The following is a 17,002-nucleotide window of genomic DNA, read 5'->3' on the forward strand; positions in this document are numbered from 1 at the left end:
CAAACACCAGTTGGAAGTTTTTTGTATTGCTGCAACTACATTTACAACATTTGGGTTAGGGTTAACTCATGTTACTGAAACTGAGCAGTTGAGGGTCAAAGGGTTTGCTCAAATTCACAGCACTTCAGCAGCTTGAAGAACATAGGAATCAAACTCACAACCTTCGGACCAGTAGTCCAACACATTAACCACTAAGCTACTACATCTCCACAACAACGACCAAGAGTAAAGCACTACACATGTTCATAATAATAATAATAATAATAATAATAATAATAATAATAATAATAATAATAATAATAATAATAATAATAATAATAATAATAATGACAAAATCAGCAAACATGCAAGTACATCTGGGGGGAAGCATAATTTGCAAGTCATTTTGGCTCATCTAAGTAAGAGACACTCTAACTTGCAGCCATATTTAACAACTACAGGTGATTTGGTTGTGACATGTTAGACATTAAACTTGTTAGTTCTTGTTAGCATTTCATCATTTACGCTATAGACCCTTGAGTGAGATACACCTCTCTGACAATAGTCACACATTTCGGTTATGAAAATATAGCATGAGTCAGTATCAGTTGTGATATCACTTGTGATATGTCAAAAAGAAAGTGTTCATACACATTTTTGTTGTGTTCTACCTTTCCAAGCCAACAAAAGATGGTTGTGGTTACTGGCAATTAGGAAGAACTAAGAATTTAACATTAGTGAAACAGCACTGCCTGTCATAAAAATAACACCAGCTAATTTAAGTTTGACTGAAGTGTCAGGTTGTTTGGCTACTCAGCCAAATAACCTGACAACCTGTTGTTTGGCTAGTCAGACCTTTTGCATGAACACTCATCTCTATTTGTTCATAAACACTGAAGAGGTCTATAGCCATGAAAAATTCTCCCTCTTTCTCTTCCTTTCAAAAGTCAGTACAGTTGAAGGGGAACCACAAAGCATAAACTCAATCCCTGTGACTGTTACAGAACACTCACACTTCAGACTTCATCCATTCATGTTGTATAAATGTCTTCTAAAAACCATTAAACACTTGTGTATTAACACTCTTGGAATATGTGCCGCATCCACGAAACAAGTGAGAATTACTGTCCAAACTGTGTGGTTATATACTGGTCAGATTCCAGAATTCAACCATGCTGAGATATAACTGCATATAAAGCCTGTAAAGAGCTAGATACATGTTCATTAACACTTGCAACATTTTATTTAAAAATATTTATTTAAAAGTCACCTTAAAGTAAATCGACGTTAGTTAATAACCAATTAACCAAATATAACAGGCAATTGGGTTCAATTAAAATAGACACAACAAGGCTTGATTACTGCCAGCACTGCTGAATCTAAACATCACTTAAATAGAGCGTTTTAGCAAAATTCTCTCAACATGCAGCATACCATGCCATGACCAAAAGAAAGTTCCAGAAGGTTATTGATATATGCCAGTCAGGAAACGGTTAGAAACAGTAAAGGTGAAAATGGAATTTTTTTTAAAGATATGGGTCCTGTAAATCTGGCATGAAACTAACATGGGATTTCACAGTACAGTACAGAGCATCATAACAACAGCCAACCATAATAGTGGCAGTGTTACGGTGGGTGAATAGATTGCTGCTTCAGGATCTGGGTAACTGCAATTTATTTGCAGTCACCCAGTAAACCCAGTAAATCCTCTATCAGTAAATCCTGATAGAGAATATCGGGTCATCAGAGTCATTTAACTCTTTTTATTTAAAACTGACTCCCAAGAGAATGTCATTATTTGTAAACTCTTTTTATTTTTAAAGTTGACACCTTTTCTATTTATTTAAAGTTGACTTCATTAGTTTGAATTTATGTCCTTTTTACTGGGCCACTGTATTATACCAGTCTATCTTCCTCTAAAATGTGTCGATATTAGGTTAGTGCACCATGCCATTTCATAACAAGATTAAAACATACCTAACTGGGGAAAAGCTCCCCCAGCAAATTTCTACAGACTACAGAAATTCTAACTCCTGTAATCTGGTTTGTGGTATCTATCTGATGTCTATCCAGTTTTTTTTTTTTTTTATACTATGGAGGAAGGCTAGAAAACCCTTGTGGAGAAACAGTCACTCACAGGCCCTCTTTGTTAAAATCAATATGTTATTGTATATCAGGGCCAATACTTGTTACAGTCACTGCAAATAAAAAAAAGAACAATGTCATAATGATAAACAAAATAAGTACAACATCTTGCCTAGACCTTCTTTAATGAGTTCACCTGAACTCATTTGTATGCCTCAAATAACTTTATGCTTAAACAGGAAGGAAGTTAAAAAGAAAAACCTTGCTGTGATTTATTAGGATCAAGTAATCTAATCATCTCATCTGCTGTTTAATCTCACTAACAAGAACCTCGACTGGATGCATGGACAGAGCACCGGCAGCCCAAAATCATAATGCCTCTACCATCTGGTGGGGAAGTATTTAACTAATAAAGCCTATATTTTGACCACGCACTATGGTTGGATGGATAGCTTTCCAGTTTGGTGCCCTAACGTCTGTGACAACTTGTATTTCCTTTTCGATGGAAAGCTAACAAGATTTGACATGTCTATGAATGTGACATATTGCATAAATCCTGTAACGTCTATAATACTTGTAATAATGAGTAAATGAACAGGATGCAGGTATATGGGTGTTTCTTGGCTCAAATGTTTGCCTCTTTTGTCTGTTCCATTACTACAGTCTAAATATATTTGGTTACAAATTAAAAAGGTATTTGCTGCAAGGTATAAGGGATTTAATAATGTATAAATGTTTCTAAATCTTTGCATGTTCTTGAAGTCTGAAATGTGGCTGCTTATGACAGGGTGTTTTTCTTGTCCTGGCCTTTTTTTTACAGTCAAATATAATCTCTGACTAGCTTGGCAACAAGTTATATAGAGATATTAAATACCTCAAGAGCTTGAAAATCATCTAACCAGCTCATATTAATTTTCAACGGTGTCTGATGAAGTTTAAAGGTGACTGGGGTTTTTCTGTTGTAGCTCCAACGTTATGGCCCACTGTGTACATTGCAAAATCCAAATTAACATTTGTTATTAAAGGCATTTGATTCTTATCAAGATCTATAGTATTAAGGCTGTGTTTCTGTAAGAGATGCTGTCGGACCTTTTTCTGTCTTTTTTTCTCCAGTGGTGTACTGCTTTAGTTTTAGTTTATTTAGTTTGTATTTTGTTGAGATGATGTACAGCACTTCGGCTGATACTTTTTTCCAAGGTGACTTGATTTGCCTAACCTGTAAGTCAGGTAAGGTTGTTTGTGCTGAAGAATTCTTAAAAAATTCTTATGAAGTGGTGTTATCCTCTTCCGTTGTGGGATTGGCTTTCACAACGGTTATTATGTGCTTTTGCTTGGTGCAACGGTATTGCACAAAGCAAAAGCACAACAAAACATACACTAATACTGAGGTCTACTGCAGTCTTCTAGACTTTAAGGTATGATTTACATGACAAATTTATGTAATTAATTTATGTATTGAAATGTTTATATATATATATATATATATATATATATATATATATATATATATATATATATATATATATATATATATATATACATTAAATTTCCATTTAAATGTTCAGTAATTTGATATTTAATATCAAATATTTAACATCCTGCACTATTTTATGGTCCCTTTTTAAATGTAAGCAAATTTGTGATATTGACCAGGTTCTGTGTTTCTTTTGATTTACCACTTTTAGTAAAGCATGTGTTCAGATAATACTCTGATAGATTTGATCTAACTTGTTGCATAATGTTTTGCACAAACTTTTGGAGTACATGCCAGGTCAGTTATTAAAGCAAAATAAATACTGTACTGGGAAAGTCTGAAATTCATACATATCACACATCTGAAGGCTATTTGTGCAAAGTGTTAGGATGTCATTGCAGCATGAGAGTCAGACGCTCTGAGGTGAAAATTCTCCAAAAAAAAAAAAAAATCAGTGAAAAAATAAACAGCACACGACCTCAAAATAAGTGGTGCAACATGAATATTCTCTTAAGAAAAAAGGGCAAAGATCCCAGAGGTCTCACTTAAAAAACAGATAATCTTTTAATTATGCATGGGCACTGAGAACATTTAGGCTGAGGTAACACAACATGAGGAACAATGAGGACCTCTAGTGGCATGACCCAAATCCTTTCTCTCTCTATTTTTCTTCACAGTTACACAATGAGGACCACAAATCTACAGATCAAGACATGGATTTGTATATACTTCATGTTGATCCTAATGACAAGTCAAATTCTGACCTTTAATATTTTTTGGACAAAGTCTAAGAAGCATCAGGACATAACCAGGGATGCAATTTTACAGACGACAGCTGATATCTGCAGATTGCAAGCCCTCCAGATAGGAAGAAGTTTTGTTCAGGTGAACAAAACCGTTTATATCTATTTAAACATACAATCTTTTTAATAACACACATATTTTATAACAGAAGTGATTTTTTTTGTTTTTTTTGCAGCAAGGTGAACTGACAGTAAACTCAGTAGCAGCAAGCTGTCACTCATCTGATTCAGCCAAAGATTTTCAAAAGAGCATTGATAAGATAAATAAACACAATGCCCAGATTGACTATAAATATGTTTTTAAGGCAAGATACCATTTTGACAATGAGGAGTTTTTGGCTGGACGGGATCTTATTACTGAAAGAGTTTCTGTTGTCAAATCCAGTATCAAGCAACAGAGCTATCAAGCTGCCAGAGAGGCGCTTGGTGAAGTCCTACACACTTTGCAGGTATGCCACCATGTAACTGTAGCAGATTTGCTTATGGCTGTTCCACTACATTGCTATAGTAGCTAAAGAAATGAATAAGTCTAATGGGACTTTAATTAATAGTTGTTAAGTAAAATGCAAGGAATCATGTTTAGGGTTTAATTAATAAACGAAAATAATTTACAGTGATCGTGTTGTAATTATGACCCTGGTTCATTTCTATCTTTAAGGATTTCTACAGTCATAGTAACTGGATTGAAATGGGAAAAACAGAACCATATTCTAACCTGATTAAACCTGAAACCCCAATTAACAACATAGCAGGCAAGTGTTTATATGGGTGTTTTTCTGATGTTTAACTATTATTATTATTATTATTATTATTATTATTATTATTAAGATTCTGGTTATAGGGAAACATTTTATTTGATTTTATTAATACCCACCATTGTTTTCTCATGCATAAACCTTGATCTGCTGTCACCTTGATAACCCTGAGCTTAGAGTATTGCTATCTGGCTAACAGTGTGGAACAAAATTGTGTATTTTCAAGAAAAGGTGTATGTTAATCATAATAATCAAAATAGCCAATGCATGATAGGTGGGAGGGTGTGAGCATGTTCTAAAAAACAACTTGAGACATAAGGGTCAGGGACAGTTGAAGAGGACTGGGCGTTCCTGCAAAGAAAAACAGAACCATCTTGAAATGGTACAAAAGGATCTGCTGAGACTGAATTCAGGAGTTGCCCCATGGGCCCAGTGAAGTCAATTGAAGAAGCTTTTATTGTCCTTGCAACCATATATAGCTGGTGCAGTACACAGTGAAAAGAAACAATGTTTCACCAGGACCCTGGTTCTACATAAAACAGCACAGAACTAATAACTTAGTATGCTAGTACTAGTAGTAGTAGAACCAGTATATAGTTTCTATCGTTAAATAAAGTGCAAGTAAAGATGCACTGAATGTAATCAGTTAGCAGCAGTTTGTAGCAAAGATTACAGCGAGTTTAGAGATGTTAGTGTGTGTCAGTCCAATCTCTGCAAATTAAGGAGTCTGATGGTTTGGGTGTAGTTAGGGCTTGAATGCTTCAGTACATTTTTCCAGATGGCAGGAGGATAAAGAGTTTGTGTGAAAATTGTGTGGAGTCATCCACAATGTTGGCTTTGCAGATCAGCAAAGCTTTGTTGATTCTGACTATTAACATAACCATTCTCAACATCATATCTTGTTGCTGTTTTTTAGAAGATGCTTCTGAATCACTTGACATAGCAGTTAATACTACTGTCACATCCAACCAGGGCATTTCACTGCATCACCATCAGATGACACCTTACACATATTTCAGAACTCTTGCCATCTGATTTCTAATCCATTTTCCTGTCCAGACCTTGCCCTGTTCTTTCTTTCTTTCTTTCTTTCTTTCTTTCTTTCTTTCTTTCTTTCTTTCTTTCTTTCTTTCTTTCTTTCTTTCTTTCTTTCTTTCTTGCTTGCTTTCTTGCTTTCTTGCTTGCTTGCTTGCTTGCTTCTTTTCTATCTGTTTGTATCATGTGTTTACATGTGGCTAGATCTGTGGCTAGATTTTCTATGGATTTCCAGACTGGATCAGACTGCTCTAGATGTACAAAATAATTCCCCAGCACATGGATCTAAACCTTGTCCTGTACCTGTAAATAAACGAATGACAGTTCGTCTGGCTTAGTAGGGTTACGGTTCACCACGAATCTATCAAAACAGCTTCAGTCCTCCTTGACACCAATTTTCCAAATACCAGTAAATCTTATTCATAGACTACAAAGGAAACTCTGTATTAAAAATCCTGTTAAGTGTAAAGCACAGAGAACATCTTCTCATCTGTTTTTTTCCAGAGTCAAAAACCTGCAGGAGTTGTACTGGGAAAGACTGTAAAAATAACATCCTGGAAGAGGTCATTGCACAGCAGAAACTAACATCAGGATATTTTGGCATCTCCAAACCTAAAGGTAATGTGTAACATAGTTTAAGCAGTTAACTTAAAAGCAGAGGTTATTGGTCTGATGAAGATACAGACAATTGTCAAACTATACAATAATAATTTTTTAAAAAGTAGCCAGAATGAAATGATGTTAGGCCAGTAATATAACCCGCACAGCATATATGCGTAGTTAGCAAACTCATTTTAGTCAAATCCATTTCCTTGAATTCATAAAATTATTTATATATGGCATACAGGTGCAGGCAAACTATGGCTAAATGGTGAATGTCACTTTACTTTATAAAGTTAAAAGATTGTTGGGGGGAGGGGTATGATGGTCAAAGAAGTAATGCTAAAAAAGGATAAAACAAAATAATATAATGATTTTTTTTTTTATCCTAGCAATTGTCCCGCGCAATGGCAGGGCCCGCTGTTTTTAGCAGATCATTTGATCCACATGATTTGGCACAGGTTTTATGCCGGATGCCTTTCCTGTGGCAACCCTCCAATTTTTATCTAGGCTTGGGACCGGCATTGGGAGTTAACTCTTCAGTGGCTGGGTTGGCACCCTACCCGGGAATCGAACCCAGGCCACGGCGATGAGAGCGCGGGATCCTGCCGCTGGACCACCATGAGCCATAAAATAATATAATGATAAAACAGATGAGCAGCAGCTGCCTTGTCAATAGTCACATTTGTCCTACTATTATTACTATTACTATTATATACTATTACTATACTAAAACTATTTTTCTGTTACAAAAATAATCTTAAATAACAAATATTTTTTATCAGCTTTATTCACCCTGACAAACAAATTATTTTTATTTATGCTGATAAAATGTCTTTTGAATTTCATCTTAAGGAAAATGCAGTCATGGAGGAATATTTGATCCATCAAGTTGGAGGGATGGTGGCATAAATAAGGATACTGCAGACTCTAGCCACGGTCATCTACATGAAGCAGCAGCATTAGTAGCCACTGCTGCTACCAGAGAACTACTGCAAGACATCAGAGCAGCAGTTGGAGATACTGAGTTTCTTAGGTATCAGCAAAAGTCTTTTAATGTGTAAAACAATATTTAAGAAATGATATGCACAAATACACACATACCCACTTAAGTAGGTGGGTTATGTCCATTTGCCACTTTGGATGATGTTTCCTGGCTTCACTTTATCAGTGTTATTCACAGTCATATTCTGATCATTGTTAAATAAGGTTTATAACACATTTTACACTTGCATTTACAGTTTATATTGTAGTTATATTGTGCTTTGCCTCTTCTTTAGCATTAAATCCAGGTTTATTTGCTCTGTAGCATAGTTATGTATGTTATTCCTCATCCTTCAGACTCATGGGATTCAGCCAGACTTCAGTGTTGTCTTTTGTCATAGACACCACAAGTGACATGTCAAAAGACATTGAGGAAGTCAGGAGAGTTACATCATTCATCATTGACAGTAAAACTGGCACAGCAGCTCAACGTTCAGAATACATCCTCGTACCATTTAATGACCCTGGTAAGTTTAATTCCTCTTTATAACTGACTCATTCTAAATGCCTGTAATGAAGGAGTCGGAGTGCGCAAAGTGGAATCCATATGTAGAGTTTAATAAAGAATGAACATAATAAACACTCCAAAACAGTGAGCAAATTAAGGGGTCAAAAACAGGCAATGATCAAAAACCAGAAAAAACATATCCACTGTGCAAACAAATCCAAATCACAAATCCAAGAGAAAAACCATAAAACAGGGCAAAAGGTCAGTGAAACAGGTAGCAGTGAAACAAAACAAAGCAGAGACTGGAAGTGCAATGTCTGAAAACTCGGGTGATGGCTCCCTCTGGTGGTTAGGGAGGGAGGTGGCCAGAGGTAAAATTACAATTATGGTGTGGCCTAACCACTCCCACTATGCTATGCTTTTGGCTATGGAAGTTTACAGTAATGGGCACTAACAGATAATCATGAATAGTTAGCTCATCTTCACCCTTTGTGCTCTATTAAATGCTGGCAGAAAATGCAATAACATGGTGATATAAATTTATATAAACAAACCTGGCTACACATTCTTTTCAGATTATGGCCCACATTCAAGAACAACTGATCCTGATCTATTTAAAAAGCAACTTAATGCACTTAGAGCTGAAGGTGGAGGAGATGCTCCTGAAATGTGTCTCTCAGGACTGCAGGTATGATACAGGTTAATAAAGTTCTAAAATGATATCCAAAATTAGACGGCATGTACCTTTTAGAAAATAATACGATTACTTTAATGTTTAAAATAAGCCTAGGTGAAATACTTTTTTATTTAACTTGTGTTTAGTTTTTAAATTTATTCTTTGTTTAAATATTGTGCTTTTAACATTTAAATTACCACATTATTTTTTCACCATAGAACTGAACGATGTTTATTCTTGACTAATTACAAGCATACAAGTAGCAATCATAGCATTTTTTTTTTTTTACAGCTGGCACTTACTAGTTCTCCAGCGCAATCTCAGATTTTTGTTTTCACGGATGCTGATGCAAAAGATAAAGGGTTGAGAAATACTATACGGGCCCTTATTGAAAGAACAAAGTCTGTTGTGAGTACATGCAAATTTTCATACAGTACATATATATATATATATATATATATATATATATATATATACACACACAAACTTTTGTTACTGTTGATTTGTAATGTTTCAATATGAAAAATATATTTTATCCTATAATCTGTATATCTGATTGTGTATTCATCTACGTGCATTGTGGCACACCTACATAAACATGAAATTATACAAGCTAAAGACTGATTTTATATTCTTCCTTTCACTGAAGGTGAACTTTATACAAACTACAGCCATTAGTTCGCAGCAAGTTTCGTCTCAAGTCTACCATGACCTGGCTCTGGCCTCTGGAGGGCTTGCTATTGAGGTGACCAAAGGAGCATTGTCCCAAGCTACGAAAATTATTGCAGATACCTCCAGATCCACACTGGTAATTAAAGACTTTGTTAATAGCATAATATTCATACATCTAAATATCGGTTGTGTTATAACCATCTCTTGGCCTGGCATCCTATTTAGGGTGTAGATCAGGGGTCTCCAACATGTCGACACGTCTGAGTGGCTCGCCTAAAGGTTCATAGAATATGTAGAAATGTTACTGATATTATAACACAATATACCCAGATCATTTAGTTTTAATGGAATCCAATTATGCTATTAAATTGCTCAAGGTTGTTGGCACGGAAGGAAGTAAATAATATAGTATTAAATTACCCAGATTGTGAAGAATGATGCAGTGGTAATGAGAGTGCCTCAGCATGCCAGAGTTTCAGAGATTCTGAGCTCTCTTGAGGGTTCAGCACTTTAGATTTATTAAAATAAATGTTCTTTATATAAATTAATTAGTTTTGTGGAACTGATGCATGCATTTTAGTTACATTAGTTCAGTAAGGTTAACTGAGTTTTTTGTTTTGTTTTGTTTTGTTTTGTTTTGTTTTGTTTTGTTTTGTTTTGTTTTGTTTTGTTTTGTTTTGTTTTGTTTTGTTTTGTTTTGTTTTCCTCAGTAAAAGTAAATGAAACCTTCCAAAGAAATCTCACAGCATGCTTTAGCCTGCAAATGTGAGACCTAAAGAAATATAAGACTTGATAACTGCTTATTAACAACTGTAAGCCTTTGTTAACTGCTAATTTCCGGATTTAGCTACAAAGCTAGTTCTAAGGAAAGAGTTCATTCTTTTTAATAGAGCTTTAATTGTTTCTGGAAGTTTATGTCTGAAGCAATGTTTTGTTAAGGGATTTAGCATACAGGTTTCTGTTTTTAAGACATAAATGGTTAGTCTGGCTGTTTTATGTTCCAATAAGACACATAGTTCTAGATATTCAAGCTGTTAGAAGGAGGTGTGGCTCTGTAGGGACAAAAACCTACAGCCTCCTCAGCACTTTCTGGATTGGCTGAACTACAGATTATGAATCCTAAAAAAATATTTTGGTATCTGCCAAGACTTGACATTTTATGTACACTTTTTTCTTTACTTTTGCTTGGTTTCTGCATTATTTCAGTTTGTTTTTGTCATTAAAGGTTAGTCGACTCGTCCGATCTGATCTGCTATGTTTAAAAAAAAAAGATAAAGAACATTTATCTTACATTTGGCAGACACCCTTATCCAGAGCAACTTCCATTTTACACAAGTTGCAGCTTGGTGGACCTGGTATTTCAACTCACAACCTTTCGTTCAGTATTCCAATGCCTTAAGAACTACCACATCTCTTATTAGCATTGTATAATCAGTAACACTCACTTTTCTGCTTCTTCAGGTCACTCTATTTCAGGCTGCAAGAAACCCAGCAAAAGCTGAAAAATTCTCAGCCTTTGTGGATACATCTGTGCAAAACCTGACAATTTTCATTACAGGCAACTCTCCAGAATACACCATCACCTGTCCCTCAGGTGTGTAGATTAGGAAATTAATTGACTACAACCCCTGGTCTTATGTATCACTATAAAACTCATGTACTGTCAACATTACACAATACTATGCTATGTTTTTATAATGATGTCATTATCTAACCCAGGAGTCTCGCAAAGCAGCACTGAACTGAATGGTGCTTTGGGAATTATTCAGAAAGTTGGTAATTTCCACACAGTACAACCAAATATTACAGGCCAGGTTGGATGGTGGGTTTTCAATATGAAATCAACACAGCCCTACAGCATCAAAGTTGTTGGTAAAATCAGTTCTCTTTGTAGACCTCTCCTACTTAGTTGTAAATCAATACATTTATATTGTGAGAAAAAGTATGTACTGTTTTAATTATTTATTTTTTTTACTATCCAGGTCAAAGCGAGGTTGATTTCCTTTTTGACTTTGTAGAACTTTCAGAAACAAGCTATGCTGTACTAAACAGCCGACCTGCAGCAAGTAAGTGAATGACCCTTTGCATGTGATCATCAGTTAACTTTGAACAAAATCATATGTTTGTATCTTCTTTGTTTTCCTTTCATTCAGACACCAATGTCACCCTGCTGGTCTTCATGGTCGGTGGGGATAGTGTGAGGCCTACAGAGGTGTCTCTGCTCGAAGCCTCAAGCTTAAACTTTTATAATGGGTCACTAGAAGAGGTAGCTGTAGGGCAGTATTTAGTGACCTTCAGCAGCATCCCAGCAGGAGAGTTTACTGTTCATGTTGTTGGAGAGATTAGTTCCTCTAGATTTTCAAATAACAACTTTCAGAGACAGTCACCAACTCGGTTCAAAACATCGACTGTAACCATTACTGTAAGTCGGCATTTAAAATACCTACAATAATAATAATAATAATAATAATAATAATAATAATAATAATAATAATAATAATAATAATAATAATAATAATGATAATAATAATAATAATGATAATGATAATAATAATAATTCCCACCCAGTAAATTACCCAAAAAAAAAACTAATTCTCAGTATTCAATGCTGCAAGATAAAAATACCTGTGTTCAAACAGGCACACACACTTAAATATGTTTTTAAGTGAAATATTTTGTTTCTTTTTCCTCAGACTCAACCTGTTGAGGCAATAGAACCTGGAAAACAATTCACTCTGCCTTTCACAGTTTCAACCCAGGGCTCTGGAGGAAGCATTAAAATCAGTGTCAGCAATGATCGAAATTTTAAGACTTTCTTTAACACATTCATAGCTCTGGAGAGTGGGGGCAGTGCAAATGACACAGTAACTCTGACTGTTCCTGAAAATACTCCCTCTGGTTCTGATGTCACTGTGACAATTGAAGCTGAAGCCCCAGATGGAAGTGACTTCAACTACGCTGTGCTGCGTCTTGCTGTCATTGCTCCGGTAATTATTTACATTTTATTGACTAAATTTAAGTTAATGTTGATGTCTGCCAGACATCCAGAAATAATTTAAAAAAATATGAATAAAAAGTGTTTTTTAAAGTATGCATATAGCATACTTTAACACCTCCCAATTAGAATTCATAATTAATATATTTTGCCAAAATCATCTCACCTTGACTAGCTTTCTGCAAACGTACAAATGCAATGGGGAAAACAGTCTGTCTGCCTAATCTTGTCTAAAACCATAGTTAAGTGTGATTTCCCTGCACAGTGAATGTCATCCTTTGGTGACATTTTTGGGTAGGTTCATGCCATAACCAAACACATATCAGCTCAATCAATTCTGTTTGTAAACAGATACCAGCTGATGTTCCTGTTGAAGTTTTCTCCCTTTTGACTTTAACAAAATTTGTCAAAATACAGCCTTCCACACATTATCAACTTTTCAGACAAGTCAATGGTAAATAATGGTGTAGAAATTCAACTGTTTTTTCTACTTCTTTAAGGTAACAGATATTACTCGTCCATTATGTGCGGCAGTTAGCATAAATGATGACTGCTCAGGCAGCTGCAGTCTCTCCTCCTGGTACCTCACTGTCAACATGACTGATGGGTCAGGTATTCAAAGTGTGAGAGTCCTCCAGGGAAACGGCACACTCAACACCACAACTGTGCTCAGTGACACAGGGATAAATGTCACAATGGTAGACTACAGCTCCTCTTGCTGTTTCCAAGAGTTGGAACTGGTTGCTGTGGATGCAGTGGGAAATGTTGCCACCTGCTTTAAATCTCTGACAGCTACAGCAGCATCAAGCATCCTCACTTATGGTGCAAATTGTTTCTTGATTTTACCAGTTTGCCTTTGGATTAATATAGGATCCTCACTCTACCAATTCCTGCAGCCCTAAAAACCTGAATATGAATAAAATCAGCATATTTTGGCTTATTTTATATAATACCTGTTCAGTACTGCGTTCATACATGAAGCGGTAAATGCTTTTAAGTTTATTAAAAAAAGAGATATCAAAAGGCATTTTTGTACAAGTTTAAAATATGAATACATTTTAAATGACTGGGTAATGTCATGTTAAGATTTTAAAAGAGCTCAATGATATTACAATATAATATATCTACATGCAGTATAGAGTAATAAGGTTTCAGTTTCAAGTTTAAAGTTAACCTTTCTAATATAATTTAAATAATAATATAGGTTCTGCTTTAAGAGTTCATGCTTGCAGTTGTATGGGGGCTTTTTTAAAAATAATTAAACAAAATTAAATGCTGGCACTATAATTGCAACTAGACTTACTTGGTGTGTATAGAATTTCAGTAAGCAAATAAAGAATATTCATTTATATTTACGGCATTTGGAAAACACTCTTCATCTTCTGCTGGAATCCAGGCAGCAATGAAAAAATGGTGCAGAGTAAGAATGCTTCAAAAATAGTGTTTATATATATATATATATATATATATATATATATATATATAATATGTTTTTTTTTTTAATCAATTAACAAAATGGGAAGTATATGAACAGAAGAGAAATCCAAGTCCAATCAATATTTGGTGTGACCATTGTAAGCTAATGTAGCTTACAGGTTAAGGTGCTTAAGGTGCTTTACTACTGATCGGAAGATTGTGAGATTGAATCCCTGATCCACTAAGCTGCCACTACAAGGCCCCTGAGCAAGGTCCATAACTCAGTCGCTCTGGATAAGGGTCTGACAAATGCCAGAAATGTCCAGGAGGGTGAAAAGCTGGAAGTGAATGTTATAGATGCACTCTCTGGCTATCCACCCAGTTGGCACTCTCCTTTCATCACCACCATGGTAGTAGTGCGAGGAGCAATAGAGAGTGGAATAGAATGGGTTTTTATGCTTGTGCCATTATAATGCACCCAAGATCCTATGCATAGTTGAGTTGTTTCTTTGTTGAGGCTTTTTGCCTGCAGTTATTCCATGAAGACCACTTCTGGCCATACTTCACTCCACTCCATTTCTCTGGACAGTATCTTGGTGTACCTGGGTACTACAGGTTTCCTAAAGTTCTTTGTTGATGACACTGCTGGGCATTTTCCAGTGCTGAAGTAAGCATTATGTCTTTAATCTGCTGCAAGTTTCCTTGGCCAACCTCTAGGTCTACAGTCCTCAAAATATCAAATAACGCATGGTGAAACCGGACTGTACTTAGAAATCTTTGCCTGGGAGAGAGCTTACTGATGCAGTATCTTGTGTCTTGTTGCTGTGCTCAATCTTATCTGGAAGTTGCATCATGACAATTGGACTTCTTTCTAGTTAGATAGAAACATTTAACTACTGGTGGACCCGTGAAGATGTCTTGATCTTCATTGAGATGGATGAAAGAGTAGCATCATCAAGAAGATCAAGACCTCTTTAAAGGTAACAGGAAAGCTACACCTAAGGACCCCCATCCACTCTTACATTCGCTGATCATTTGCCCTAATACCGGAAACTTTAATACCTTGTGCATGGGGGAAGGCAGCTGTTAAATGCCAAGTAGAAGGAATTCAGAAGAGGCAGAAGGCAAGAAGACTGAAGCTTGTCAGAATGAAGGCTAAAATCACTAAGGATTGTCAGAGAGGTGATGTCCATTAATTGATTAAATTAATTACTGATTGAACTATCTTTCAGCTGTTCCCTACGTGTGTGAGGGGTCGCCACAGCGGACCAACTGGTCCGCACATCAACTTGGCACAGGTTTTACGCCGGATGTAATATAATAATCTTGATTACCTGATATTTGTCAGGTAATATAATTACCTGACAAATATCAGGTATTTGTCAGGTAATATAATTACCTGACAAATATCAGGTAATAAACAAACAGGTTATCAGACAGAGGTAAAAACACAAGTAAACTAGAGAAAGAAAAAAGGTTTAAAACCAGACATCTCCCATAAATCAAATAGCTTGGTAATGTCAGATACAACAGTAAATTCAGCACATACTTCACACTACATTATTCAGCAAAAATAATCATGTACTGCTAATAAGTAAGATGAAGATTATACTGGGTACTTAACACTGACACTCTTAAAATAAATTTAAAGAGGGTAAAATGGCACTACTATAACTGTTAAAGAGAGATAACCTGGTTTAACTGGAAGTGAGTGTTGATTTTATTTCTCTGCAGGTATCTATTTACTGCTTTATCTTGTTCCAGATGTACTTTCAGTTTTGACTTGGGCATGCTTTTTTAAATTATCTATTTAAGAAGACTTTAAGGTGACATTAGACTTTTATATATAAATTTCGAAATGTTTTAATGCAATTTTCTTCACTTTTGGATGGAACACTATTATTACTTGCAGGTGAGATACAAGAAAAAAGAAACATATTTTACTTCTTGACTGTCTGTAAATTGCAGGCCATCACACATTTCTGTATGAAACTAGTATTATTATTATTATTATTATTATTATTATTATTAAGAAGAAAAAGAAGAAAATAATGTTTAAATAATGTATTTTTAAATTGGGCATATAAAAATGCACTATAAATGTGAACTTGAATTCAATTTAATTGCCTAATGCATGTTTTACTTTCTTCTTTTTTTTTTTAATGTATCCTTGTTCCTAAATGTAAATCAAATATAAAATTCATATAAGCAATCTTTCTGTCTTCACAAACTTCACAAATCTTCTTGCTGACCAACCTCGCTAATACTCCTGTGATCAAAGTAGGTACAGTAGGCCTATAATATAATAAATGAATTCCTACAACCATGCTCCAAAAAACAAGTAAAAACATCATAGATATATTTTACAAAGAAGTAAAATGAATGCCCACCACACTTTAGATATTATCATATTGTTATGCATGTTATGTTCAGCATGTTACGTTTGGGAGTGGCTCTCATGCACTCTTTTGACATTCATAATCATTAGATAGGGCAACAGCAAAAAGGAATTTATATATATATATATATATTAAGAAATGTAAATAGAAATATAAAGAAGGCATGTAAACATATTATTATGTTAGAAATTACACAAGAATTTCAGGTATGTTTAACACACAAAAAGCATAAGTATGCGGACAGGTCCAACATAATACTGCACTCCAGCATTACTACAGTAGCATATTACACAATAAAGGCTGCATGAAATGTTCCTGAGTGGGTGAGGAAGGTAAATAAGGAAGTGGAAGATAGACGAGGTGCAACCCCAGATCTTTAGCTTACTTTTCACTTTTCAATGTTATCACTATCACTCACAAATACACACACATACACACACAGCTCATAGTTTTGAGTCCTCCCTCCTCACTTCGCATTTAATTTAGCAAGTAATTTAGAGCTTGATGTGGGTAGTAAATCAAGAACTATCTCCCTGTGCCAAGAAGGTTCCCTGTAAGAATTCGCATAGCTGTAGGACATGTAGGAACCCCATCATACAGCCAGGATTACCGTTCTTGCAC

At 35.3% G+C, this 17,002-nt stretch overlaps 1 protein-coding gene across 1 annotated transcript; it reads left to right on the forward strand.

Moving 5' to 3' along the window:
• The first annotated feature begins 3,401 nt into the window (after positions 1-3,401).
• LOC131351016 (von Willebrand factor A domain-containing protein 7-like) lies at positions 3,402-13,630 on the forward strand. The gene is made up of 16 exons (XM_058386104.1): positions 3,402-3,479; positions 4,216-4,423; positions 4,518-4,790; positions 5,000-5,093; positions 6,636-6,749; positions 7,587-7,767; positions 8,073-8,242; positions 8,799-8,911; positions 9,191-9,307; positions 9,549-9,707; positions 11,033-11,165; positions 11,291-11,443; positions 11,554-11,637; positions 11,725-11,993; positions 12,265-12,558; positions 13,067-13,630. The coding sequence occupies exons 2-16, from the start codon at positions 4,223-4,225 to the stop codon at positions 13,466-13,468; spliced, it is 2,757 nt and encodes a 918-aa protein (XP_058242087.1). The 5' UTR covers positions 3,402-3,479; positions 4,216-4,222; the 3' UTR covers positions 13,469-13,630.
• The last annotated feature ends 3,372 nt before the right edge of the window (positions 13,631-17,002 follow it).

The sequence above is a fragment of the Hemibagrus wyckioides genome, linkage group LG03 (genome assembly GCF_019097595.1).
Source record: "Hemibagrus wyckioides isolate EC202008001 linkage group LG03, SWU_Hwy_1.0, whole genome shotgun sequence".
NCBI classification, from domain to species: domain Eukaryota; kingdom Metazoa; phylum Chordata; class Actinopteri; order Siluriformes; family Bagridae; genus Hemibagrus; species Hemibagrus wyckioides.